The following is a 27,749-nucleotide window of genomic DNA, read 5'->3' on the forward strand; positions in this document are numbered from 1 at the left end:
TGAAATGGGTATCCCCATTTAGAAGACACATCTAGCAATTCTCTGGTTGGAGCCATGAATCTCCAGTAGTGGACCAGCCCTGAAGAGTTGGGATGTCCTTGCACAGTCCCAGTTTCACTTTTCCAGAATGTTGGGAAAGAGGTCACTAAAAGAAAAGTCATATTGATGAGGAACAGGGAGACTTCCAGAAGTGAAGTGGGTAAAGGAAGAGAAACAGAACATGCTGAAATGCATCACAAAAATGACCCCAAAAGTTTTGTTATTAGTAATATGTATCATCTTGAACATAAAAACCCGAGAGGACAAGTGTCAGGATAAAGGAAATAGTCAACTTGTAGTGAGGATACTGGGTACACCATTCCCAAGTAGTTGCTGCAGACAGTTTTGGCTTATTACTCACCTTTCATATTGAATCAGGGTTTTGGGGAGCAGGCCCTGAGTCTGAGGACCCCAGTCAGGCTCTTTCTTGGTTCTTGTTTTTAACCATTTAGGAGATGTGTTTCAGTACAAAAATGAATAAAGTACAGTTAGAGGAAAACATGGGATCCACAGAATAGCTGCAAAGGGAAATCTTAGGATGTCAAGGAAAGAATTCAACATGGAGAACAAAGTTACAGAAAAGCAAGAGTTTATTGATAGACAATAAACCTTTCAGGAAGGACAGGAAAGCTCCCAAGCAGATGGGGATCCCAAGTGGGTAGCTGCAGGTGGGGTGAGAACTAGGTGCTTGTGTAGGTGGGTATAGTGGGCAAGGAGTGGGGATTTGGCCATTGTGGATCTCAGTGTTATGTCTCTTAGTGATTGAATGGACCCATGGGGGTCTCCTGGGCTACCTTTCCAGAACCTTTGCCTATGTTATCTGGGCTACCTTTCCAAAACTAGCTTTGGCCTATTGTCTTAGCATTATGTTATTGTTTTGGTGTTCAGGACATTGCACTCTTTACTGGGTTGGGGAAAGGAGTGCCCTCCTGGCTCCAACAGATTGTTTCTCAATCAGGCTGATAAGTGGAATTAAGGGTTTGGGGCACCCTGTTCCTAACTGACTGCCTATACCCATTACCTAACTTCCTCCTTCATTATTCCCCCATAGGTAACCAACCCTAATAATCAGGAAGAAAAAAAAAATTTTAAAGATTTATTTATTTATTTATTTATACAAGCACTGGGTATAGTCAGAAGCGTGGGGTGGGGGGGTGAGAGAATTCACCAGAGCCAGAGCAGGGAACAGAGCAGGCAGACTGACTGAAATACACTGCTGAGAGGACCTGCAGGCAAGACAGGAGAGGTGTGCCCGTGTCCTATGGGTATCTCCCTGGCTGGAGGGGATCGAACCAGCACTGCTGAGGCTGCAGACAGCTTCACAGCCCAGTGCTCAACCGCTGCACCACCAGGGGAGGCCCAGGAAGAAAAATTTGAAAGGAACAGACAGGATCATTTACAGCATCTCTGTCTAGCATTTTATTTGAGTGTGACATTTGCAGGAAGTTGGTGGGGGCAGAAGTGAGGCCAACACAGTAAAACACAAGAGTCTGATGTCTATGGAGATTTTTAGTCATCAAAAGTCAAACAGGTCTGCTAGGCTCTCTGAAAATAAATCACTATGGAATAATGAAGACATGTCCTGATAAAGGTATTGATCCTAAGAGAAAGAAAGAAACATGGCTTTCAGACAGTTCAAGACATATGATTTAAAGCAAGACATGAGGTGAAAGAAATCAGGCTGGACTTAGGTTTCTCCACAGCAGAACCAAAGCACTTGTCTACAAGTAATGATGTCAAAATTTGGCATGTAGCCACATTGTTCCTTAAGCATGAAACTGACACTCTGTCTCAAGTGTTCAAGAAACTAGAAAATATATGATGAATTTTTCCACAAAACAAAACTACTTAAATATGGTAACTAGTCACCTAAAAGATAATTTGAAAAAAATCTCAAGAGAAAACAATATATATATGAGATACTGGTGGTATTTAACACAATATAAAACCAAAACAAACATGTAGGAGAATTTTCACTACAAAGGGCAGTGGATATCTTGCAACCCAGCAATGAAGAAATCGTGATATAGCAAACAAATATGAGAAGAGGAGGAGATAAATGCCTGCCAGTTTTCTCACTTTAATGAGGTTAAATAATAAAATTTGTGAAATGACTCCAAATTTTTAAAGGTTTTGATAAATTCTTTTCTTAATTTATGTAGACTTTTAAGAATTATTTTATGGTGAAGAAATATTAAATTGTACAATTCTTTTAGTTTCAATTCAATTTATTTTGGTCATATTCAAGTAGTAACAAATTAAATACTTCTTAAAAGCATGTATAATTATATATAAGCTTTCTGAAATTTTATAATCTTTCTTTTGCTCTGATATATGCAGAATGCTTAGTACCAAATGTTAGTGGTGATATTTATGGATGGTGAGATTTGAGATAATTTTAAAGCTTTTTTATACTTTCTTTTATTGATTTGATCTTTCAATAAGTTGTGCCACTTTTATATAATCAATAGAGTCATTGTTTGAAATTTGTAAAAGGACATGACAGACCAAATAAAGTTATTTTCATTTAACTGCTAATAGAGTGAGTTCAGATATTTCCATAACTTCTCCCAGCAAAGCAAATGTTTATTAACTGAACCTTATTCATATTTTCTGTTGCTATGACTCTTTCATTTGGGCATTGTTGAGAATACTTTTGGGGTTTTTAACATTATCACAGAAAATAACTGAGTTCTCATGTGCGTAGATTTCTGTATCCATTTAGTTTCTTTGGTTGCAGAAACCAGCAGTGACTGCTTTAAGTAAAAACAGAACAAAGAACAAAAGCAAAAAAATTATTGGAAGAAAATGGGGTAATGTCCAGAAGCATAAAAACCTAAATGAAGTAGGCCTTGAGAATGACAGGAGCATGATTTCTCTAGATTGCTGGGACTAAAGTCCTCCAGGATGGATTGACTCCAGCTGTTTTTCTTCCATAAGTCATTCCAGGCAAGATTAAATTATATCTGTGAGGGAATATGGTTAGTCAAGTTTAGGACACCTGCCCACCTACAGCCTGCAGAAGGCAGGGACCCTTTAGTTACAGTCCCTAAAATGTTCTGTGAGAAGGAAAATGAGGATTTATTACCAGAATGTAGAAGTGGATGCTGCCCAGTAAAACTACAGGTGCCCTCTATCTTTATCCCACTTTAAACTCAGTAAAGTAAGTTTCTCTCCCACCCAGTATGCCCCTAGAGGAATTAGCTGTTTTAGTTCCTTTATCAGATCTGTTCCTTCATTTCTTTCTAAGTAATTACAGGCTGCTTCTTCCCTGTCTCATGACACTGATTATTAGCTAAAGCTAATTCATCAGCTAGATATAGGTGAAACACCTTTAGCTATCTTTCAGGAACAGCTTAGTAAATTATTTGTCATTCTTCAATCCAAGAAATGTTCTCTCTGTAAGTAAAAGTTTATTAGATACCATGAGAGGTCTTGGGTTCAGCCATTTTCTGTCTAGGCTATAATTAGAAAGCTAGACAAATTATATCAACTCCTAGGGAAAAAATCCACACACATACTCTTTTTAATAAATCCAATTTACTCTATTTGCTCAGTATTAACAACTGTTAATGTTATGTCCAAATTCCCTTCCTTCCTCGTTGAAAAGTACTGTATCACTACATCCAGTACATACAAATGGATAGTTAATTACTCGGCACAGAGGGTTATGTGATTCATCACTGCAATGTGGAAGTGCTTGTTGCCAATTGTCAGCTCTTTCCAAACTAGAGAGTGTTATATGGTTTATGTCCCAATCAAAGGTGGCAAAGCTCCAGAAAGAAATACTACCTAGATATCAGGGGCTCATTAAATTGATCATCAGTAATTTCCAGACCTGGCTCTGTGTCAGAATCACTTGGTGACATTTAAAAAAAAAAAAGAAAGAAAGAAAGAAAAGATCCAGTCTCCTGGTATCCACCCCCATAACTACTGAATCAGAATGTTCTGGGTTGGGTAAGGGAACAATTCAGGATTTTATAGGGACCACACTTTATACAATTTAGGGTTTCTCTTTAAGAACAAGAATACAAAAGTATCTTGCTTTTACCAATTTACAAAATAAATTACTATGTGCGTTTCTAGGACCCAAGCCCTTGTAAAGTTCCATGTAAATGATGGACCCTAAAGCATACCCTTAGCTTCAGGGTAAATCTACCAGTGGATTTGGACCTAGGACAAAATTGTGTCTGGATATTTGTGTCTATGTTGCTTCCATGTGTGAACATGTGGGACTGTGTGTATGGTTCAAGTTCCCAAACAAGAGAATTCAGAACTGGGACCCTCCTTTCTACAAAAACAAAAAGAATGCAAAAGTTTACTGGGTTTTTTTTTAAAGATTTATTTATTTACCTATACAAGCACTGGGTACAGTCAGAAGTACAGGAGGGCAAGAGTATTCACCAGAGCCAGAGCCGGGAACAGAACAGGCAGACTAACGAAGAAATGCACTGCTGAGGGGAGCAGCGGGTGTGGCAGGAGATGTCTGCGCGCCATGTGGGACCCTCACCGTTGGCCAGGGATCGAACCTGCACTGTAGAGGCTGCGGGCAGCTTTTCAGCCCAGCACTCAACCGCTTCGCCACCAGGGGAAGCCCTGTTCTCTGTATTTTAATCTAGTTTGCCACTGAAGTTAAAAAATCTCAAATTGAAATGTTTTGAATTTCATGTTTTTGTTTCCTTTGCACTTCTTATGGGCAGAAATGCCCATGAGTAGAAATTATTGCCAGAATTGAAGCTAATCCCCACTCCGGACAACAGTCTCTGAGTTACAGCTGCTCTGGTTACAGTTAGGGAGAAATAACTAAGCTCGACTTTCTGTGTTTATTTTTAATTTGCAAATAGCTTTATGCTTTTCCACATGATTTTGGGTATTGAAACTTGGCACCAGTAAATGCGTTTGTTTGCCTTGGGGAGCACTGAGTTAGAGAGAAACTCCACTGTAGGAAATGCCAAGTTCCTCACTTTGCTCTGGTAAAACTAAGTGATCTGTCCAGTAGCCCCTCTCTTGTAGCTGGTTTTCAATCATTTGTAAAAGTGAAACATGCCTAATATTAAAAAAAATGCAAAATTATATAATGAAAACATGTATTTACTGATAATTTCCTCCCCAAAAAACCTAGAGTCATCACAGTGATTTTTTTTTTTAATTGAAGTAACATTGATTTACAACACTGTACATGATTCAGAGTTAAGGGATCACACCACGTTGGATGTATGTTACCACCCCACACCTACCACAAAGACACCCATAGCCCCCTGCCATAATTCATTGGGCCACCTCCACACCCTGCCTTCCACCCTCTTCCTTCCTCTCTACTTGCCTCAATTCCACAGTCAAATTTCTGGGGTTTGTTTTGGTGTGGTTTTATCTGACCCTTTGTTTTGTTTCTCTATATTCCACATATAAGTGAAACCATCCAGTGTTTGTTTTTCTCCATCTGACTTACTTCACTTAGCATAATCTCCTCCAGTTCCATCAGTGTTGTCACATATGGCACAAGTTCATGTTTTTTATATACCTGGGTAGCATTTCAAAGTGTATAGATAACACATCTTCCTAATCCACTCATGTGTCCTTTAGCACGTAGAGTTGTTTCCATACTTTGGGTATTCTACACTGTGCGACAATTGCACTACAATGTTCATAGGAGTGCATAAGTCCCTTTCAATTAGTGGGTTTTTTTTTTCCCAGCTATTTGGGTACATACCTAGGAGTGGAATTGCTGGATCATATGATAGATCTACTTTTTAAAATATTTTCAGAAGCCTCCAAGCTGTTTTCCATAAGGTCTGAATTAGTCTATGATCCTCCCAACAGTATATACATGAGGGTTCCTTTATCTTCATGTCTTTGCCAACAGTTGTCGACATGCTGTAGCTGCTCAATAAATATTTTGGGAATAAAATAATTATTGTGAACTTTAGAGAATATAAGCAAGACCCCTTTCTAAATTTTTTCCTGTGTGTTTATAATTGTGACTAAGATACATATATTTAAATGATCATAAATTAAATACTAATAAGTAAAATTCCTATGCTAGACAATGATATAAAAATGAGTAAAGGTATTTGTCCCTCTTAGTGATGTATATATCCATTTGGGAAAAAAAAAACACAACAATATTTTCCTGCCATACAAGGACAGTTAAACATACAAGGATGCAAAGCACAGGTATGGTTAAAATCCCATATAGGGAATTTCTTTCAAAATTATGTGCCCCCCATTTTTTTTGTAGGCATCCTTGAGTCTTCCTCTCATTATACATCCAATCTATCAGCAAATAATGTAGGTCATATCTTTAAAATCTGTTCATAATTCCACTCTTCTCCATCTCTGTTATAAAGCCTGTGCCAACCCACTATCACTTCTTGTCTGAATAATCGCAATGGCTTCCTTATTGGTCTCTCTTGCTTATATTCTTGCCTCCTTACAGTCTGTTCTCAACCCAGAAGCCAGAGATGTCCTCTAAAAATTTAAATCCTTTGCCCCAAATTCCTCAATGGATTACCACTTCATTTAGAATGAAAGTCAATGTCATTAGAACGGCACAGACAATGATTTTTGTCCACCTACTTTTCCATTAACTCCCTGATCTCATCATTGCCTCTTACCCGCTTGCATTTTTGCTCATTCTAGAACAAATGCCAGCCTCCCTACCTCATGACCTTGGCATTAGGTTTTTCTCCACACAGAATGCTCTTCCCTTACATTCCTGTATAGCTTGCTCCCCTACCCATTCATACTTTGTCCCTGTCTCCACAAGACTGTCCCTGTCCACCCTAATTAAAATTGCAGTGCCCCTGTCCTTGGTCCCTATTTTATTTTTTTCCAAAGCATTATCACTACCTGAAAAATTATATATTCTAATTATTTGTATTCAAAATTCAAGCTCCACAGGGATTGGGACTTGATCTTTATACACAGTTCCTAAAACAGTCCCTGGCTCATAATAGGTACTCAACTAGTATTTGGTGAAAGAAAGAAGAAATAATGTATTCTCTATGCTGACATTTCCACATGTTTTTCCTCTGCCTTTGGTTTCTTTTGCTCTGATATCAGATACTTTTACAGTGGTTACAGGGCAGTCTGACAACAAGTCTGTTGTCGCCATCCTTGGTATCTCTTAAGTGGCAGTCACTGAAATCACATCTTACTTTGCTTCATGTTGGGTCAGATAAATGTTTGTATCTGATGTCTACTTGATATCAGTGCTCTGTCTTTATGGTGGTTTGGAAAATTCAGTTCAGAAAGGTGGACAAGGCAGATATATGACAAGACACTAATGTTCTTTTCCATATCCATGAACCAACATATTTAAGCCCAGAATTCACTTCTCATAAAGTAAGGAAATCTAATATAATGTCAGGATTTTGAAAAGGATGCATAATTCTTTGATAAGTAATATATGTATTTATGCAGGCAAGAATAAAAAAGAATCATTGAACCAGGGATTTTAGCTTCACTGCTAATGTTGGAGTGGTAAGTCTTTTTTCCTTCCTCATCTTAAATTCTAAAATTTAATAAGAGGATTGTCAGGGGAACCTAGCACTCAAAGGGTTGGTTACCACCAAACACAGCACCACTAAAAACCAGAGCAGTGGATCAGATTCCTGTTAAATGAAGTTTAGTTCTAATGTTCCCCTTATTCTTTATGTGTTTGGAAGTCACATTCAGAACTAGTTTCCATATATTCAATCAAATTTGTATCTTTCTGCTAATTAAAATAAAAATTAGGAAGCAATAAATGAAGAAAAATAACTTATCCTTGCTCCTGATGCATTAAAAGATCTTAAAAAGAAAATCCTTTGCTTGAACTCTTACTTTTCCACCAAAGTGTTTATCTCCTAGGAAGAAAATCAGTTGCAACCTATAAATAATGTTTGTATTTCCATTCTAGGATGTATAGGGCAGGAGAGCCCACTTCCTCAAAAGGTCAAGGGTTATAGCCAGCTCACTCCCTCTGAGTCAGACAATACTTATGTGTTGCTATTCTGAATTCAGTGAGCAAAGTATGTAAAATGAATGCCCCTACGTGTAGCATCTTGAAAATTCTAGCACAATTCAAAGTTTTCACTCTAATGTTATCTACCATTGTTGTACAATTTGTGTAATATATTTCTTTTCACTTGATTTTCAGAGACTTAGAGTTCTTGAATAAAGCATACTGTACAGCCTTTGAAAAGTTTCCCATACAAATGAGTATTTGGAAAGTCTCTATAACCTTATTTTTCCTGAATTTACATTTTTATTTTAAGAAACCATAAGACTTTCCATGTCCCAGAGGGCAAAGTTTATCTTACTGTTTTTTTTTTTTAATTTACATGGAAATTATCTGTTGTCCAGAAAGCTGCTCTTTGATTTAGAAAAAAAAAAAAAATCTGCCAATCTTTCCTTCTTTATCAATTTAATCTAATAGGTATCTACTGAGTACTTGCAAAAATAAGTGGCAATGTATGACACCATGAAGAATGACAGTATTAGTTTTTAAGGAAATGAAAATTAAACTCCACAATTATTGTGGTCATCATTTCACAGTATACGGTAATTGTCTCAAGTCATTCTGCTGCACACCTTAACCTCACATGGTGCTGTGTCTGTTGTATCTCAATAAAAGGAGGGGAAAAAACAACAATGTGACTGGAAGACAGGATATCAGTTATCCTTTTGGGGGCGTAGTAGTGATTGGAGTTGAGTATGAGGGGCTAACAGGGTACTGGCAATTCTGTGTTTCTTAGTCTGGATACTGTTACGTAACATGTTAATTTTATCAAAGTTCATCAAGTGGTATTCTTAGGATGAAAGTTTTTGCATGTATGTTACCCACTCCAAAAATTCATTAAAGCTATGAAATATGAATGACACTTGATTTTCAGAGATTCAGAGGTCCTAGATAAAGCATTCACCACATTCACTGCTTCAAAGGTTACAATCTAGTGGGAAGACAAGCATGTTGATAAATATTTCTAATATGAAATAAATGCCAACAGGTGCTGCATCAGAAATATAAAATAAGTGCAATGAAGTAAAGGAACAAATTCACAAAAAAAGAACAACCTGGAAAACATATTTTAGAATGTGGTATCAGTTTTACTACAAAATACTAGGACAAATATAGCTATGTACAAAAATGGAAGGAAAGCATATAAATTAGAATTAAGCAAAGTGTTAGATTATATATCAAAAGTCACTGTTGTTTGAGAGGCAAAATTGTTGTAAGATGCCAGAACACATAAGCTATTTATATCTGTAAAAGTGAGTTGTTTTTAGTTGACTGACTTTGCCCAAGTTGTAGGTTATTCTCTTCCTGTGGTTCTCAGCCCAGACTACGCAATGGGATCACAGGAGCTTTTATAGTTTCTCCTGAATCAAAATCTCCAGGGCTGGGACTTGGGAATCTGTACTTTTTCTAGGCCCTGTGATTCTCCTGAGTGAGCAGGGCTAGAAACTATTGCTATCGTCTCTGCGGGGTGGAGGGAGCCATCTCCGGGACTGTCACATAACAACAAATGTCTCTCAAAGTATCATTTCTTTGTCTTTGGAGCTTCTGTGGCTTCCACAAAAAAGAACACTTTTCATATTTATCTCTTTGTATGCCTGCCAAGAAATTTCTTTGCAAATGGCTTTTATCCAAGTATTACATGAAAGATCTTAATCCCACTGTTAAATTTTAACCCTAATTCTTTCAAGCACTAGGGCATTTCTTCTGATTTTATTACAGGTACATAGATCCATAGCAGAAGATAGAACTGGAAAGGACAAAGTGGCACATGCAGGTCACTTGTTAATGTACTCATATGACTAATCTTCCTCCTATGAGGAAAAATGTATTTTTAGTTCTAACATTTATATATCAGCTCTTTCAGTGTGAACATAATACCTGCTTTCATTTAGAAAATTTTAGTCCTCTACTTAGTCCATTCAGTTCTTATCTATTATTAGCTTATCTATATTTTTTCTGTTTTAAAATAATTCTAGAATTGCAGAAAAGTCACAAAAATAATAGAGATTTCAAGTATACTATTCATCCAGTTGCCTCTGATACCAGTTTATTTAACTGTTTAACAATTATCAAAGTAGGAAGTTGACATTGAAACAATAAGATTAACTAGACTGCAAATCTTACTGGAATTTCACCAGTGTATTCCTGAATCTGTCTGTTTCAGGATCCAACCCAGGATCCCACATTGTATTTAGTTGTCATGTCTCACAGTCTTCTAATCTGTGACACGTTTTCATTCTTGAATCATATTCTGTTACGTTGACCCTTTTGATGTATACTGGTCGTCACTTTGTAGACTTTCTCATTTGGGGTTTGCGTGATGTTTTGATGAGTAGTTTGAGTTTATTCATTTGGGCAAAAATACTGCAAAAGTGATCCGACATGGTAGCTGACATCTTCATGTGTTATTACTAGTTTAACTTTGATCTTTTGGTTAACGTGGTGCCCGTTGGGTCTCTCCACTGTAAAGTTATGAGTTTTCCCCTTGTAATTGATCAATACCTTTGGCATTCTGTCAGTATTCTTTTTCTCCTCAAATTTTCCTTCAATGATTTTAGCTTCTGTTGGTGGATTTTCCAACAGTTGCTACTATGACATTTGTGTGATGATTTGTATTTCCTTCTTTCCTTCTGTACTTACTGAGGTACTTCTGTAAGGAAGACCTACCTTCCTTTACTATATACTTCCTTGATTATTTACATCAGTTTTGAATTATAAATGCTTATTCAGTTTTCTGAATTATCATCAGTACTATCATTATTTATTTAGATGCTCAAATTGCTCAAGCAGTGGCCATTGACAACTCCTGATTGAATCCTCCGTCCTGACATGCTCTCATTCCCTTTCTTTTTAATGAATCAGTTATTTAATTAGATTCTTTGTAAGAAAGTTAGAACACCAATTTGTGAGGGTAAATTCCATTTTCAAGAGCAAATACAGAGTGGAGGTAGCCCTGGAGCTGAGAAATAGCTTTGTTTTTGGAAGAACTTGTGAATCCACTGCTTTCTGATCAACCTCAAGCTGCTCTGTCACCTTGTATTTCTCCTCTGTGTCTAAGTTATCACCTTTCTGAGATCTTGTCAGGTAGTGGTTTACACAGCTTTTCTTCTGTAAGTTAACCTGAGTGAGATGTTTCGGTTTTTTCACTCCACTGGTATCAATTTGGGTGGAGATGTCAATGACAAATTTCTGGTGTGTTCCACAGAGGAACTCCAGTGAGGGTCAGCGATCCACTCCTCAGCTGCTTTAGGAAAATCACCCTCTTGCCTCTGTGGTGTCCAGTAAGGACCAACAGGCTGGTCCCAGGAGTGATGCTTGCTCGAAGTTATCTCACATGCTAACTGAAGGGGCTTTCACTGTGGCTCAGTAGTTTCAGATGCACATCATCAGTGGGATAGTATCTAGGCATTTTGCAACATTTACCTAGTTGGATGCCACCTTTCTTATCACCACCAACTGGTTTTGTGACAGCAGCAAGAACCTTCTCCTGCTGCTTTTTTTATTCAATCCTGCATTTGGCTGCCGAACACGTCACCTTGTACATTGTCTTTCTGGAATACATAGCAGACTTGGAATATCTGATAATTCCTCTGACAGGGACAGGGTTTAGGCTGCAATGAGGCTTCCCCTTCGTACATGTTTGGCCTCGGGGTTACCCTTCTCTTGCCACCACCATCAGCTTTCCTGGTTTCAGGTTTCTTCTCTTCAGTGGCCAGATTCTCAGGTTTTCCACCTGCCATTTTGCAGGATGAGAAAGAGAACTAAAGTCTCTCTTTCCTTTCTTAAGCTTATCTTTTTTATAACTCAAGATGTTCTAGACTCCCCTTGTGTTTTATGTGCTCTGATCCTGGGACCAACCATTTCTCTAAGAATGGTTCCTTGTATGGAGAATGATGTTTACAAAACATGATCTGGATGCTAGTAGATCATTGCCACTGGGTGTCATTGCTTCTAGTTCCTTTCAGAAGAAAAAACTAAAAAAATATATGTATGTGTACTAACATATATCATACTTATTAGTTATTTCTCTGTGTGTGTATTTGTATGTGTATATGTGTGGCTTACTTCTGATTCAAGTTCAACATCACAGGGCTCATTATAAGCCTTTCCCCTCTTCTTGTTTGTAATTTCTTTCTCTAACAGCAAAGACTGGCTCTCATTATTTATAATTCTAGATTACACACAAAATAGTTACTAAACTACTAACTCATATCCCTGTGAAAAATTGATTTACTAACTAGAGTATAATATTTGCCGATAGTACTTTTTGGTTGTTATCATATAGTATCCAGTCAAGATTTTATCTACCACAGCAATTTTTAATTCCCATCCCCTTCAGTGAGTTATTTTATTTGGATCTTGCCATTTTTAATACAATTAGGTTCATTTGTTATTGTTTCTATTCTACCTTCTTTTCCACCTGTTCCATCACATCCTAGTTGGTTTTACTTTTTTATTTTGGGCATTGCAATGGTTCAGAGTCAAAACTATGTCCAGAGAAATATTCCAAGAAGTATCTGCCACTCAAACCCCCACTGCATATTTTATGCTCCCTCTTTCCTTCCCTTTCTCAACGATACCCTGTAGTTAAGCAAGCTCTGGTTTATCTTTCTCATATTCTTTTTTTAAAGAAGTGAGGAGATCTGTGATTTTGATGATATTCCCTGTTGTCTTATAAGAAATTTGGTAGCACACCATATAAAGTTATTTGCACTTTGATTCTTTAATTGAATAATTTGGAAGTTCCTGGTGATCTTACCCTATTCATTTTTACAACTGCATATTACTCAATTATAAGAATGTATTGTAGTTAATTTAAGCACTCTCCCATGTACAGGCATTTAGGCTGTTTTCCATTATTTTGAAATTACAGTCTCTGTTCCAATTAATAAATTTGTGTATGCATTATTTGATATTACTAGAAGTATATTTTCAGGGTGTATTCCTAGAAATGGATTTTCATAATCAAAATTAGGTGTAGAGATATGCTTGTGACTTTCAGCTACTCTGTCATCTGTGTGCCTGCGGAAATGCCTCTTAGTGGGACATACATGGCCTTGATCATCATGTGAGTTACTGAATTACAGCTTTTTTTTTTAAAGAATAATTTATTTTTATTTTAGATTTATTTATTTGTTTATACAAGCACTGGGTACAGTCAGGAGTGCAGGAGGGTAAGAGAATTCACCAGAGCCAGAGCGGGGAAAAGAACAGGCAGACTGACAGAATACACTGCTGAGGGGAGCAGGGGGTATCACAGGCAAGGTCTGTGCACCATGCGGAACCCTCACCAGTGGCCCGGGATCGAATTTGCGCTGCAGAGGCTGCGGGCAGCTTTGCAGCCCAGCGCTCAATCGCTGCGCCACGAGGGGAGGCCCCTGAATTACAGCTTTTAATTTGTGTAACTTTTTGAAAATTTAACTTTATTAGTTGAACTTTGCACCAAAAAGTGAATTAAAATTGTATTGACAATCGGAATTGGTCTTACATAATTTATCCCGTTCAAGAGTCAAGCAATACCATTTTAATGTATCAACAGCCTCTAATAAAAATAGTAATCATATTTACAGCCCTATCAGCCCTGGCAGACTACTGGTTCATGAACACTGATAGGCAGTTTAAGAATAGGCAGTTTAAGAACTCTAGCAATGACATAATGATTAAAAACTTATATGATGCTCTCTCATTTACCCATTGTTTTTTATTTTCAAAACTTTTCAAGTCTTTTCATTTTATATTAGGTGTGAGATGTCTTGAAGAATATCATATAAATCCTGTTATTTATATATAGTGCAAAGTCTTTTACATGTATTATTTCATTTGAAACTTAAACCAACGCAGGACATAGTCAGTATACCCATTGTCTTGGTGAGGAAGCTTAGACTCAGCAAAGTTAAATGTCATTCTGAGACCAGACATCTGCTAAATAGTAAAGCTGGAAATGAACTTAAAACTATATTGCACTGCATGTTTCACAGCTAGCTTGAGTAACAGTGAAAAAGCTCCAAAGTGGACTTTGGAGAGGTAAAGTACTCAATATATAATTTGGAATTTAAAGATACTACTGGACCTGTGGTTTATGGTCACAGAGTGACCATAGTTGCCTATTTAGAAACTATGGTGTTTAAGTTCTGAATGGTAGTAAGGGAAATATATCCTGAACTTATACAGATTCCACTACCAGGTGCTTTAGTGCTATAATAGACTGAGCACTGACTCTGGAGGCAACAAAGAAAGTCAGTGCGCGCCCTAGTTCTGCCACATATTAGAGCTGGGACCTTGGTGAGTGTTTGAACTCAGTTGTCTTATCTCTAAAAGGGTATTATTTTTGTTTTTTTAATTATTAAATATATATATTACATTATTGTTCATTTTTGTACAGTGTTTGGTTTCTCTCCTTATGTGTAATCCCCATAAAATTCCCACCACCACATCACTAAATGGGTATTATCTTTGTAGGGCTATTGGATTTGTTAAAAATAATTTCATCAGAAAGTCTCCTTGGTGTCCTCCTCCCATCTAAAAGATATTCTTACAGTGACCAGTCCATTTCCTTCAGAGCATCTCTCACAATTTAGAATTATATATACTTTAGTGCTTATTTAGTTTCACATCTCTTTCCTACTAGAATACAAGCTTCTGGATCTCAAGGACTCCGCTTATTTTTGCTACTCTTTGTATTTCTTATGCCTACTCCAGTACAGTTAGTGTCACATCAATATTTCTGGAGTGAATCTTACCACATCCTTGTATTGTTTTTATTTCAGCCACATAGAATATCTGGGAACTCCCAGTTCTTTCGCATCTCTCTCCTTGGCCCAACATACTAGCCCTCACTCCTTTCTTTTTCTGGAGAATCCCTACTCATCCTTCAAGACCTTGCCCAGTTCTTCTATGAGGACTCCTGGGAACTCTCTCCTGCCCTGAAAAAAGTGAGGGTCTCCCATGTCCCTTTGGCATGCCTGTATATGCCAATATAATAGATCTAACCATGTTATAGTCATTGATTGTATTCCGCTAATATTTTAAAAATCTACTCTGTACACATGCTAAATGCTGGGCATATAGCAGTGAGTAGGAGCCATCATCATAATGAGGGAGGTAGTCACTATTAATGAGTGAATAAATAAATATTTTGAATAACAATAAGTGATAGGCTTACAGGATCAGAGAAGTTGACATTTCACTTGAGATCTGAAAGGTGAGACATTTCACTTGATATCTGAGAGGTGCTCTGAGATGGTGTAAGGCATGGGAAGAAATAAAGTTTCAATGTATTATGACTATTTACTTGCCTGTTCCTCGGGTCCACCCCACCTTCCTATCTCCCACACAATTGGTCTGTGACCTCTGTGAATCTTTTTTATCCTGTATCCAGCAGAGACCTGCATGTCGCACTGTAATCCTACATGCTGATAGTGAGGGATGTTAGAATTGCCAGGTGCCTGACCAACCCCATGATTCCAATTTAGGGGTTCTGAGGTACAGTCAAGGCTGAAAACTAGCATTTAGCTTCCTATCAACTCCCCCATTTATTCTCTTTTGACACCGGGAAAGTAAATTCAATCTTTCTGTGACTCAGTGTATTGATCTTTAAAATGGAAATAGCAATAAGATTTCATAAGGTTACTGTGAGAATTAAATAAGATAATGCTCCTAGAAGTCTTGGCTCAGTGACTAGCACAGGGATGATCAATAAATACTGGAGAATAAAAGCTCTAGAGTGAGTGCTCATGAGGTACTTGTTGAATAAATGAATGAGTTAAGGAAGAATAAAATTTAATTCTTACTTCAGTAAACAGAATTATGTCAAAACAACTAAATAACTGCTTATCTTTAGTAATCTTCTTTACTGTTTATTTAATCTGGACAAAAAGGGAAAATATCAAGCAATAGTTTGAGTCACATATACCAAAAATACCAAATAGCTGGGATAGCTATAGCTAGTGATTCCATTTATAAAGTAGACTCTGGAAACTCAGGTTTGGTTTACCTTTGCCTGCATAGCGCATAGCACAGGGATATATGTGCTGGCCTGGAGCCTTAATAAGACTTTATATTCTACCGACCAATGGCCATGGACACCAATGAGATTAACCTGGGATATTGGTCCTGCAACACACGAGTATCACTCAGACTATTCAGCAATTCTTTGGTAGATCACCCCTCAGGCCCCACTCTACCTCACTGGAAAACTAAATGCTAAAATAGCATGTGCAGAGATGAAAAAGCACCAATACATTAATGTCATGAGGAACTTCCAGATTTTTTTTTGCTTTCTCTATAGCATTTTTCACTGGAAAATACTGGCATCACAATAATTGTTTTCATAACCTCTAAATATCTGGCTACGTAGGAGTGCTTTGATACTTGAATGCATGGGTGAGTTTTCTAGTGAAAAAAAAAAAATTACTGAGGTAATTAACAAAGAGATTTGCCAAGAATCTCACTGTTCTTTTCCCTGAGCTGCAAGAGTTAACATTTATTTACATGAGTAATTCATTCTGCTCTTATCAGTCTATTCAGTTGGTAAAAATTATCTGCCTTTAATGTCATAGAAATCATCTCATCCTATCTTAGGATGAGGAAATAATTAGCAAACAATTTCTTTTCCTTTTTAATAATCGTGGCATCATTTTCAGAGTTTTCATTTACGAGCCAATGCAGCATAAACGTATTCTGGCTGGAGATACTGAAATCTGTTTTTCTGCTCCACTAATGTAGAGGTGTGCATGTCTGTCAAATCAGAAGTCCATAACAAAGAGCCACGTTTACCGGTCGGTTGCTCCCAGAGGGTGATAGGTTATGGAGCACTGATGAGTAGTGCACCTCCTTGATGAGGTGATAAGCATCTACACTTTAATAGTGGTACAATGCCAAACAGTCTAAACTAGAGGTACTGTCAGGTTCAGGCAACAGGCTTGATTTTATATGTTAATAGAAGGAAGACTTCTGATACGGCAAGGAAATTCGCCATAACAAATGCATTCCCATTACTGCATTCTAGCACAGCACCGATTAAGTTCAACTCTATGTATAATGTACTCTTAATTCCTAGCAGTCCCAAGAAGGACTAATGTGAAAAATGTTATATACTCTTACATTTTACAGATCTTGAACAGATGGAAAAAATTATGCCAATCAGTGAAGAAATTCATATGCAGTGTAACACACCTCGAAATGATCTTTTCATGGGATTTTCTTTTTTAAAAGTTATTAAAGTTATCTTGGGTAAAGTTTAATTTGCTGTTTGAGGTTTTCTGTAACATTATATGTGTAATTTATCTTTAGGTATTCCTTCTACAAATCTGATTGCTTGAAAGTACAGGTAACCTTATAATGAATAAAACTGGTAAAAGTTTATCTTCTTGTGAAAGGAAAATTATAGAATGATTATTCACTTTGCAAAAGCTTGTGTTATGACACAAGCTTTCCTACAGCATTTCAAATTCAATTTAGTTTACCAAACATTCATTTACACACTTCATTTCGGAAACAAATTTCATGAGGAAATGAGAGAAGTCGTTATAATCAGAGCTCCCCTACACTGCTAACATGATGCTTTGCTTTCTCTCTGTCACACCTTACAGCTCTGATTGCCATTGGACGATACAGCATGACAATAGAGACCGTGGACGTCGGATGGTGTAAAGAAATTACAGATCAAGGAGCCACCCTGATTGCCCAAAGCAGCAAATCTCTAAGATACTTGGGGCTGATGCGATGTGATAAAGTAAGAGTTGCCACCCATGTTTGTTTTCTGCATATGTCTAATTAAGTTTGATATTAGGATCCTCTCTTTCTTCTCATATGTATTCCTGTAAGATCCACAAGCATATACTATTACAACTATGCATTGTAAGATACCTGTTCTTCTAAACTGATCTGAGTTTATTTTTATATGTCTCTTTTTAAAAATGAATTTTGTGTTTATGCATAAAGGAAAAACAGTCATACACACAGATGACTTAGATTTTGACTTCCTATCTTTAAGTCAATAGACCAAGATAAAAAATATTTGCATGGCACGCTGCAATGTGCAGAGTCTAACAGTAAAATTCTGTTCTGGGTTCCTGCCCAGTTTCCTGCACCAGTAAGGTGGAAAAAACTATACCACATCATTTTTTCACAATTTGAAGTGTACAGCTTCAGTGATCAACAGCTATGTTCTCGCCATTTGGGGACAAGAATGAGCCAGTGAGGGAATATGTGGGAATTTGCCTCTTCCCATGCTTCATGATGCAACTTTTACCACATGATGAGAAAAGGTCCCAGAGCTGCTGCTGAAAGTGTGTGTAGAAGTGACCAGAGTTGTGTGAGTTTGGAAAATGGCACTGCATTTAATAGGGACCCTTTGCAGACCGAGAAGAAAGATGAAAATCTATATTGACCACCTGCCACTCTAGAGACACTTTCCCCTTTGTTTCTTCCATGTTTCATCTTCTATAATAAGTTTAAGAAATCGTTATTTTCTCTGTGGAAAGGAGAAAATGGAGGTCCAGAAAGACCATGGACTGGCCAAAGGCCCCTCAGTCCAGCCCAGGGCTTCAGAGTCATGTCAGAGCTGGTGGCACACTCAGGGGGCAGGCTCCCTGCCAGGGACTGTTGCTTCCTAGGAACGATCACCTCTGCTACTTGCTCAGAAAGTACTGGCATCTTTAATAGTTTACATGTTTGTGCTACTTTTGCAAATGGTGATTAGGGACAAATCTAACAACCGCAGATGAAACTAAATTGGCATGCCTCTCCAACGACGGGCATTTTCTAAATGTAGCAAATTTGGGGGCAAATGGAATAATAAAGGCCCAAATCCCTTGTGCCATTTTTATCATTTTTTGTTAATTGACCTAGTTCTTTTCTCCAAATGCTTTAGAATCCTAACTTATACTAGGCCTTTGCCAGTTAGTTAAGTTTAGAGAGATTTTATTATATATTCTCAGCCCAGCCTAGAAAGCTGACTTTGTTACTAAGCAACAGCACTTGAGACCCAGGGTCTCAAATTTCACTACTAACATAACACCAGTACTAACCCTGTCACTTCAAAATGACATCTTTTAAGGCAAGTAGTAGTAGGCAAGGCCACTGTAGTCAGAGTACTCTAGAAAAACTAAACAGTGACAGCAGAGCTCCTCAGCTTCCTCCAGAAAGAACTGCTCCGTGAGTGCTACCTAACCAAGGGCATCAAAAGTGTATGCATTCAGAATGATTCACATACACACAACCATTCTCAGAAACCTCCTTTCCAGTCCATGTTCTTTAAATTTGTGTTAAGATCAGCTCCACCTTCAGAGATGAATTGTAGAAATTTATATTCCACTTAGTGCAAGATAAGATTATTCCAGACATATTTGCTAAACAGCAATTTGCTGATTTTAAGTTAAGGAATGGATTCTTTTCTACCCAAATGCAAATTGGTTTAAAATGAGTCGGGGAGGTGGTTCTGATGAGTGTTACAACTAAGGATTTTAATCCTTCTGTCAGGAAGCCTCTGAATCCTTTCTCCAACTGGAGAGCCATTCTTAGAGCCTCCAGGCTCTGGCCCCTGCTGTCTGACCACAGCCTGCTGTAGCACGGGCCTGCTTGTTGTTGATTTATTGGATGAATCGAGAGTAAGTAGCTGTTCAGCTTTCAAAATCTGTATTAATACCGTGTAGCTCCAGATTTTTAATTTTTTAATCAAGATTCAAAGAAAGATTTGAGTAACAAAAGAAAGAGGACATGGGTTCTAGAGCCAGAGTTCAAGTTTAGATATGGGCTCTGCACTTAGTTTTGTCTTTTTGGGCAGTTACTTACCCTCTTAGTGCCAATGTTTCCTCCTGTGTTAAATGATCGTGAAAATAGACTAATCTTCTGGGACTGTTGTGAGCATTTAAATGAGTGAATATATATCAAGCCCTTAGAAAAATGCTCGCTGTATAAAAAATGCTCTGTGTTATTGATTATTCTTATCATCAACATAATTATAGGAGCTTGTGTTATGGTATTTGAATTTCCAAATGTGAATAAATTGTATTGCCTGCTATCCAATTTTGAAAGCAAATTACAAAGAGAAACAAACTCAGAGATGTTACCTTTTTACTTTTTCCTCATTTAAATTTAAAATTAAGATGATTTTTGATACAAAATTTCATTAATAACTTCCCTACCCACTTTACAAGGAAAAACCAATGCCTCTGAGTGACACACTGCATTTGGAATCAACTTACTAACCCAGGTATAGGGTGAAGAAAAATGACGAGTCAAAGAAAAGGATGAATTGATGATAAGACAATGCAAGTAGGTAGGAGGGGAAAAAGCAAAGTAAAAAGAGAAATAAAGGAGAAAATAGCAATAGAAACAGGTAACAGAGGGCCTCTCTGGTAGCCTAGGGGTTAAGTCCCAGCACTATCAACACTATGGCCTGAAAGAATCCGATTCCTGACCAGGGAGCTAACCCACATATGCTGCTCCCCTTAGCAGTGTATTTCAATAAATCCACCTGTTCTGCTCCCCACTCTGTCTCTTGTGAACCTCCTTGCACTTCTGTCCTCTACCCCAGTTCTTCTATGCAAAAAGAGAATGAACAGGTAACAGAGGGAAATTATGATTACAGTATAGAAACAAGCTCCACTACCTGTCACAGTGTGGTCCTCTTGCCAACAAAGAATTAAAGAATGGAATTAAAGAATGGAATTAAAGAATGGAATTAATTAAGGGCCTATCACCCTTCTCCCCATATCTTTGCCAAGTTTGCTAATCACTAATAATTAACTAGCATCCTCCTTCCCCTTTGTGCATACCAGCCAAGATGGAGTAAGAGACCTCAGTGGTCTACACATTTAACCCCCTAGTCAGGCTTATTATGAGTGGGATCCCCGCATCAGAGAGAGGAGGGGCGGTTGCAGGTCTGTGTGTCCCTCAGTTCATGTTCTGCTGTCCTGTAGTTCTGAGAAATTTTGGAGGCTAGTGATATTTTCTTTCCTGTACGGTTTCATTTGGGACCACTTATATTTGATTTTGAAGCTCTACCTTAACAAACTTCTGCTTTCTTCCTCACTAGAGCTTTTGTGGAATTGCAGGAGTGGAAAAATGCACTGTGTTTGTTATAGGAAAGTGTTTTCCTTTCTCTCTCTCTCTCTCTCTCTCTCTCTCTCTCTCTCTCTCTGTGTGTGTGTGTGTGTGTGTGTGTGTCTGTCTCTGTCTCTCATTAGGTAAATAAAGAACAGATGAGAAACATTAAACCTATTGGTTGCAGATGAAAACAAATGTACTTAGAGTATCAGACAATGTCTAAGCTACACTGCAGTAAATTTGTTTGGCTACAACTTCGGTGAGTCTTAGGGAGTATTCTTCCAGCCACTCAACAAGAGCAGCATTCCCCCACGCGCTTGTAAAGTTAGAAAGGGCATTGAGAAGCTCTGTTTGAGTAGCTTTTCTGATGGCTGGATGGATAAGCATGTTAGACACATTGCTTTGGGTTTTGAAGCTGAGGCCACTTAATCCCCTAAACTTTAGTGCATTGTAAGATCCAAGAGAAGAAAACTCTGTGTGAAATGACTTTGATGAATTGGGGTGAACTTATATTCTTAAAGACTGTTCAAAGGCTTACTTGACCTTGGGTATTAGAGTTGACCCGAAATCACCTGTCAATTTAACATGCATTTATTTGGTGATTTAGTTAAAATGACTTGTGAAATCAACAGGAGGATTCTCTAATAAGAGCAACATGTTTACTCTGCAGTCAGTAGCTTTGGTCATAGACATTGTTTTCACAACTCGAGTGAATTCTAGAGTCTATATTGATCTGTTTCTTCTAATAATATGAAATTTTCCTCATTTTTTACAAGAACAAAACTAAAAAGGACCAAAAAAAAAAAAGCCATGGGAAAGCTGTAGAGCAAATGGAAATGCAATGTTCAAGGTTAATGACAAATGTTTGGGTGTAACAAGGTTGATGGGAAGGGAAGGAACCCAATGGCATGGCATTGGCTGAGAAACCAGACCTCGCCAGAGGCAACCTGGCTGGTTTGGGAAACCTCAGTGATAAAATGTGATGGAAACCTCTGCAGTGTGTGCTAATACAGAAGTTTGGAGACAGAGGGCCTGAATTATGAGCAGCGAATAACATCATAAATGTAGTAATTCTCAAATACCAAACCCTTGTGAAAAGCAGTTGGATGGAGAAATACTGGAACTTTTAAAAGCTCTCTTTCACTTTCTTTTTTTTTAACTTCATGCAGAACTAATTTTATACACTGTTCATTTGATTTGAAAATGCCAGCGTCTGGGGTATCATTAAAGAGTGTTATTGAGGGAGCCACTCTTGGCAAAGCGTTGTACTTAAAATGCTTAGTTGTTCCTATGTCCATCCTTGCAGAGTTGTGGATAGGAAGGAGAAATTGTGCCTCAGTTTACCTGACCCTGCTCCTCTGCCTTTGCCTGGAGCAGGTAGCTGCCATTCTGCTGGGAGCCTTCTCTTTGGCCTCAGAGGCGCCAGGACAGCCGGGCTGGGGGCGGGGAGGGAGGGGAGGGGGTACATTACTTAAGGACTAGACATAAATAGATTTTGAAAGGTCCACCCCAATGTCCTATGACCAAAGCCTCTTGGAATTTCTTTGATTTCTAGTTGACATAAATTAGAATTACACAGGCGTGAAGAGGCTGCCCAGAAAAGATCAGAGAGGCTGCCGGGGGAGGAGAGCTGCCTCTGTGCAATCCTATTGATTATCCAGCTGCCTCCAGGCCAGGGGCCTCAGTGCAGGCTGACTATTATTGATCCACACCATGGAAATAATCAGATTAATTCATTTCTCATCAAACTGCCATTGCCAAGACCCTTTGCCCCACCTACCCCAATTCCTGAAGTGCTTAGTTGAAGAGTGAAATAGATGATTTCTTTTAAAAGAAATTATTTCTTCAGGTCATATGAAATCCTTGTTTTCATGTGCAGTTCCTCATTTAAATGGTAGAGAGATTTTATTTAATCAAAACAATGAGAAGTCAATACAGAAAGCAAGTAATAGAAATCAGTCAGCTCTTTAAAGCCAGGAATCTGCTTTAAAACCTTAAAATATCAGGAGCCAAGTTTTGTGTGCTCAATTTAATATAAAAATATTCAGGAAAAATTGACCACTGCATTTTTTTTCAGGAAGTAATTATGGCAAGAGAAAGCCTCAACAACCTAAATATTTCTGTGGAGAAAATGGAGTTTTTATCAGCTTGTTTAGGAATCATGAGCAGGAAAGCCCTATGGGGAAAATAATATAGGCCTCTGTAACTAATATACAGAACTAACTGGAAAAATCAGTTTAAGGGAAAAATAATTTGTGGGGCACTGTGTCCAAGTCTGTTTGGGTAGCAATTCAGCCATGAAACAAAGTGTGTACCTGCAGGCAGTCCCCTCTCCCTCTCAACGTATGCACAGCTGTTTCCAGGTTGCCTATAGCTAGAATTCAAGATTGAAAATATATGCCTTATCAACGAAAATAAGTGAAAAAACAAAACAAAACATTCTGTCCTAATAAGGCAGGAGTGGTCTAACTCTATCAGATTGTGCAGTCCTAAGTCATGGGGACAGACCCATTCCCCAAAAAGCCCGCAGTGCCACAGCTCCGGGAGAAGGTGGCTGTGAAAAATGGTGAGTGCGACTGGGGCTCAAACGGGAGAACTAAATTCCTTCACTTAAAGTATCAGCATCTTGTTCCTTTTGCTGATAAAACAGTTTCTCTGGGTGATTTTCACATAGGAGCACTTTAAAACACATTTTTACAACCCTCTCTTGATTATTCCTTGTAATTGAAATAGGGAAAAACACATCAGCTTAAATTCAGAGGTTACCTCTCAACCTTATTTTAGTCAAGTGTTCCATCTCCTCTCCTTCCAGCCCTACTCACCTGAATGGCTACAAAGTGATGACTAAAGAACCTTTCCTGTAAATATTAAACCAAGAAGCACTGGCCTGGTGTTTTATGACAGGAGTTAAGTTGGTGAGCACTAACATCCAACTGTTAAGTCTTCAAATTCTACTTCCAGCATTTCATTATCTGTAGGACTTGGACAACTTAACCTCTAAATGCCTCAGTTTTACCATCTGAAAGTTGGGAATAGTAATATTCATCTATGGGATTCTTATAAGATTAAAGGAGATATTGCAATAAAGTATTTAAAGTTCTACACACTGTAATCACCCAATAAAAGTTAACAACTATTATCACTATATAACTATGTATATAAATATAGAGATATATCTGCTCTGAGGTCTTGTATCTCATCTAATAGATTACTACCTGCTTCAGCAGGTTCAGAATATTCTCATCATGAATGTAAATTCACCTTCTAAGACCTTCCAAAGAAAAAGTAGGCATCTGAGACTCAGGCAACAACTCCTACAAGCAGTAGAATCTATTATTTTATAATTAGCACCTAGAAGATTATAGTCCTATATGTAGAGGGAGAAGAAACTTAGAAACTAGGTGGTCTCTGTCCTTTCTTTTCTTTTTTTTTTTAAGATTTATTTATTTATTTATACAAGCACTGGGTACAGTCAGAAGTGTAGGAGGGTGAGAGAATTCACCAGAGCCAGAGTGGGGAATAGAACAGGCAGACTGACGTAGTACACTGCTGAGGGGAGTAGTGGGTGGCAGGAGAGGTCTGTATGCCATGTGGGACCCTCGCCCTGCGGCCGGGGATTGAACCGGTGCTGCAGAGGCAGCAGGCAGCTGCTCAGCCCAGCACTCAACCACTGCGCCACCGGGGAGGCCCTGTCCTTTCTTTTCAACAGAAAGAATAAATACTTACCAAGTTAGTCAGCCAGTGTCCCGAGGGGAGCTTGTTTGGTGTGATTCTTCAGGAAAACTGACCTCTCCCTAGACCCTTTGGGGGAGAGTGATGCAAGTGGCTGCTGAAGCTTTGCTTGCTACTATTATGGAATTAATGTATAGTAAAATTGTTTTTGAATTTTTTTTTAAAGCAGGAGGAAGGAGAGGGCCAACTGTTCCCCAAATGCTGTAGGGTGAATAGAATATTATGTTGGAGTTTGCCTGAAGGTGCCCTGGAGCTTCATTGCTGTGCAGTAAATAATCTCCTTGAAACTTTGATTTGACTTCAGTAATTATGGGAAAGAATCAGGTTGCAGGATCATATTACTTTTCTAATTCAGAAGTAGAAAAGTAACCAAAATTTTGTAATGGAGTCAAATTAGATCCTATATCTGGTAAGCAGCTGAGTTCATGAAGTAGAAATTAGGGTGGCCCATGTGGCTCAGGAGACTCCAGGACAGTGACCTGTTGGGATGGACCCTGCTTGGCCTGCCAGTGAGGCCCAGGTCACTCAGCAGCAGGTTTCCAGGGCCTACCAAGTGGCCTAGTGAAAACTTTGTTTAACAAGTAATTTTTCAAAAAGAACAATCAGCTCCTCCCCCACACACATTTTTTTATCAGCTATTTCATCTGTCTTCTCAGGAATTACCTCTTGAGCTGCTAACTATGTCTCAGCACTATGAGACTTGACAGGTCAGGGCAAAACTCGAACAACTTCTCATGAAGCCTGTGGCCTTCTGGGGAAGACATAGAAGCAAATGAGCAACTAACTACGATGCTACCAGATGGCAAGCCAATTTTCAAAATGGCACCCAAAATTATTTCTTTTGCATTAAAAAAAACCCTCTTTGATGCTACATCTGCTTTTATCTGTGATCCTAAACAGTTTTATTTGTCTGTGCCTCTACCATTACGTTCCTGAAAAGGATTGACTAAACAGGTGTCCTCGTTTTTCACCACAATTACTATTTCCAACCTCAACACACTGCTGGTCCTGTTCTTTTCAAGGTCACAAGTGACTTGTGTGTCAGTGCAGCTGCCACCGCCCTGTCCACAACCTGTCCCATCTCTTAGCAGTTGCATCCACATGGTAACTACTTCCTCCTTCAGGAGAATGCTTTTCTCTTGTCTTCCAAGTCATCACACTCCTGGATTTTCTATCTCCATATCCTATACTGCTTGTCATGCTTCCATTCCCTCCTCTGTAAAATGGAAATAAAAATAGCAACTATCTCATTAACTGTTGAGATCATTAAGTGAGTTAACATGTGTCGAACTCCTTACATGAAGTAAGCAATAAATAGTAGCTCTTTTTTTTTTTTAAGATGTATTTATACAAGAGCTGGGGTACAGGCCAGAGTCACAGGAGGGTGAGAGGATTCACCACAGACAGAGCGGGGAGCAGAACAGGCAGACGGACAGAAGCCACTGCTGAGGGGAGCAGCGGATGCGGCAGGAGAGGTCTGCCTCGCCATGTGGGATTCTCCCTGGCCAGCCGGGAATCAAACCGGTGCTACAGAGGCTGCTGACAGCTTCACAGTACGGTGCTCAACCCGCTGTGCTACCGGGGAGGCCCTAAATAGTAGCTCTTATTTGCTGTGGTAGTTAAATCCTTCCTCATCCCCATCACTGTTTTCTTCTTATTAGAATGTAAGATCCTTGGGTTTCTCCTCCTGTGTTTATTTGGCAGGCCCTATCACAATAACATCACTAATATTAGGGTACATAATAGTTGCTAAACAAATATGTATTGTAGAATGGATGGATAGATGGATGGGTGGATGGATAAATGGACAGATGTAGGGGCACGCCTAATTCTGTTTCTCATCTGCACTATTTAGCTCAAAGATTCTGAAGAGGTTCCTCAGCGCCTGTGAGAATGACAGATTGGCTAAGATGGCAGAGCACCTGGTGCTTGCTCCTAATTTTAACTAGAGATATCCCACTTTTTTACTTTATTGGTTTATTTTTGGTTTGCGTAAGTAGTGTACATCTAAGAGCAAATTTGAAAACCACTAGATCCCGCTGCATCTTAATAATTTGATAGACTACAATTAGTATCTAGAAAAACAAAAATAAATAAGGTAGATGAGACCTTGGATGCCCTTTGAGCTCCTTGTAGCTGAGGACTTCTGAGGGTAGCTCCTGGGCTCAGGACTGTCACAGAGTTCAGGCATCTGCTATGTGGCTGTGTAGCGGCAGGAAGGCCTAGGGCAGGATCTCTATGATCCTATGCAGATGGGTAAAGGAGAGTCCCGGAGCCCTCCGTGGCTTTTCAGCCTTTTATTGGGATTTACCAGGTACACAGCAGGCAGGGGTGCCGGGGGGCTGGGAGGCTGGCAGGAATCCCAGCCCCTGGAGAATCTTCACTCTTTCTGGGCTCTCCAGCATTCTCTCATGGTCTCATTCTCTCTCTACTGTTTCTCTTTCATTCTCTTACTCTCTTCCTGCTGGTTCTGTTCCGATGTTGCCACCCTTAAAAGCCCAGTCTCAGCCCAGGTGTACCCACCTACATAGGCCCACACCCTACTCCAGGTGCCTGCCATCACACATGCATTCAGGACCGCAGGGATCCTTCATCAATCTTAATGGTGGGAGGGCAGAAAAGCCTGATTATCACTTAACCCTGCAGGCTGGCCTCAGCTTCCTTCAGAACCACTCTGGAATGTCCTCATTAATGTGGAGTCTTTCTTTTGCAAAACAAAAATATAACTTGTTTGGGAGTTTGTATTTTTTTTTAAAAAATTTATTTATTTATGCATACAAGAGCCAGGTCCGGGCCAGAGATATGGGAGGTGAGAGGATTCACCAGAGACAGAGTGGGGAACAGAACAGGCAGACTGACTGAAATACAATGCTGCGGGGAGCAGCGGGCAAGACAGGAGAGGTCTGCTACGCCATGTGGGTTACTC

General features: G+C 38.8%; 1 protein-coding gene and 1 pseudogene across 1 annotated transcript in view; one reads left to right on the plus strand and one right to left on the minus strand.

Annotated features, from left to right (window-relative positions):
* Positions 1 to 27,749, plus strand: part of FBXL17 (F-box and leucine rich repeat protein 17) — a 549,569-nt gene that overhangs the window by 509,288 nt on the left and 12,532 nt on the right. Inside the window, 1 exon segment of the mRNA XM_037530072.2 lies at positions 17,632 to 17,774. Coding sequence (XP_037385969.1) covers positions 17,632 to 17,774 — 143 coding nt within the window.
* Positions 10,932 to 11,781, minus strand: LOC119260931 (60S ribosomal protein L6-like; annotated as a pseudogene).

This window comes from Talpa occidentalis, unplaced genomic scaffold (genome assembly GCF_014898055.3).
Source record: "Talpa occidentalis isolate TD23 unplaced genomic scaffold, MPIMG_talOcc4v2.1 talOcc4.6, whole genome shotgun sequence".
Classification (NCBI taxonomy): Eukaryota; Metazoa; Chordata; class Mammalia; order Eulipotyphla; family Talpidae; genus Talpa; species Talpa occidentalis.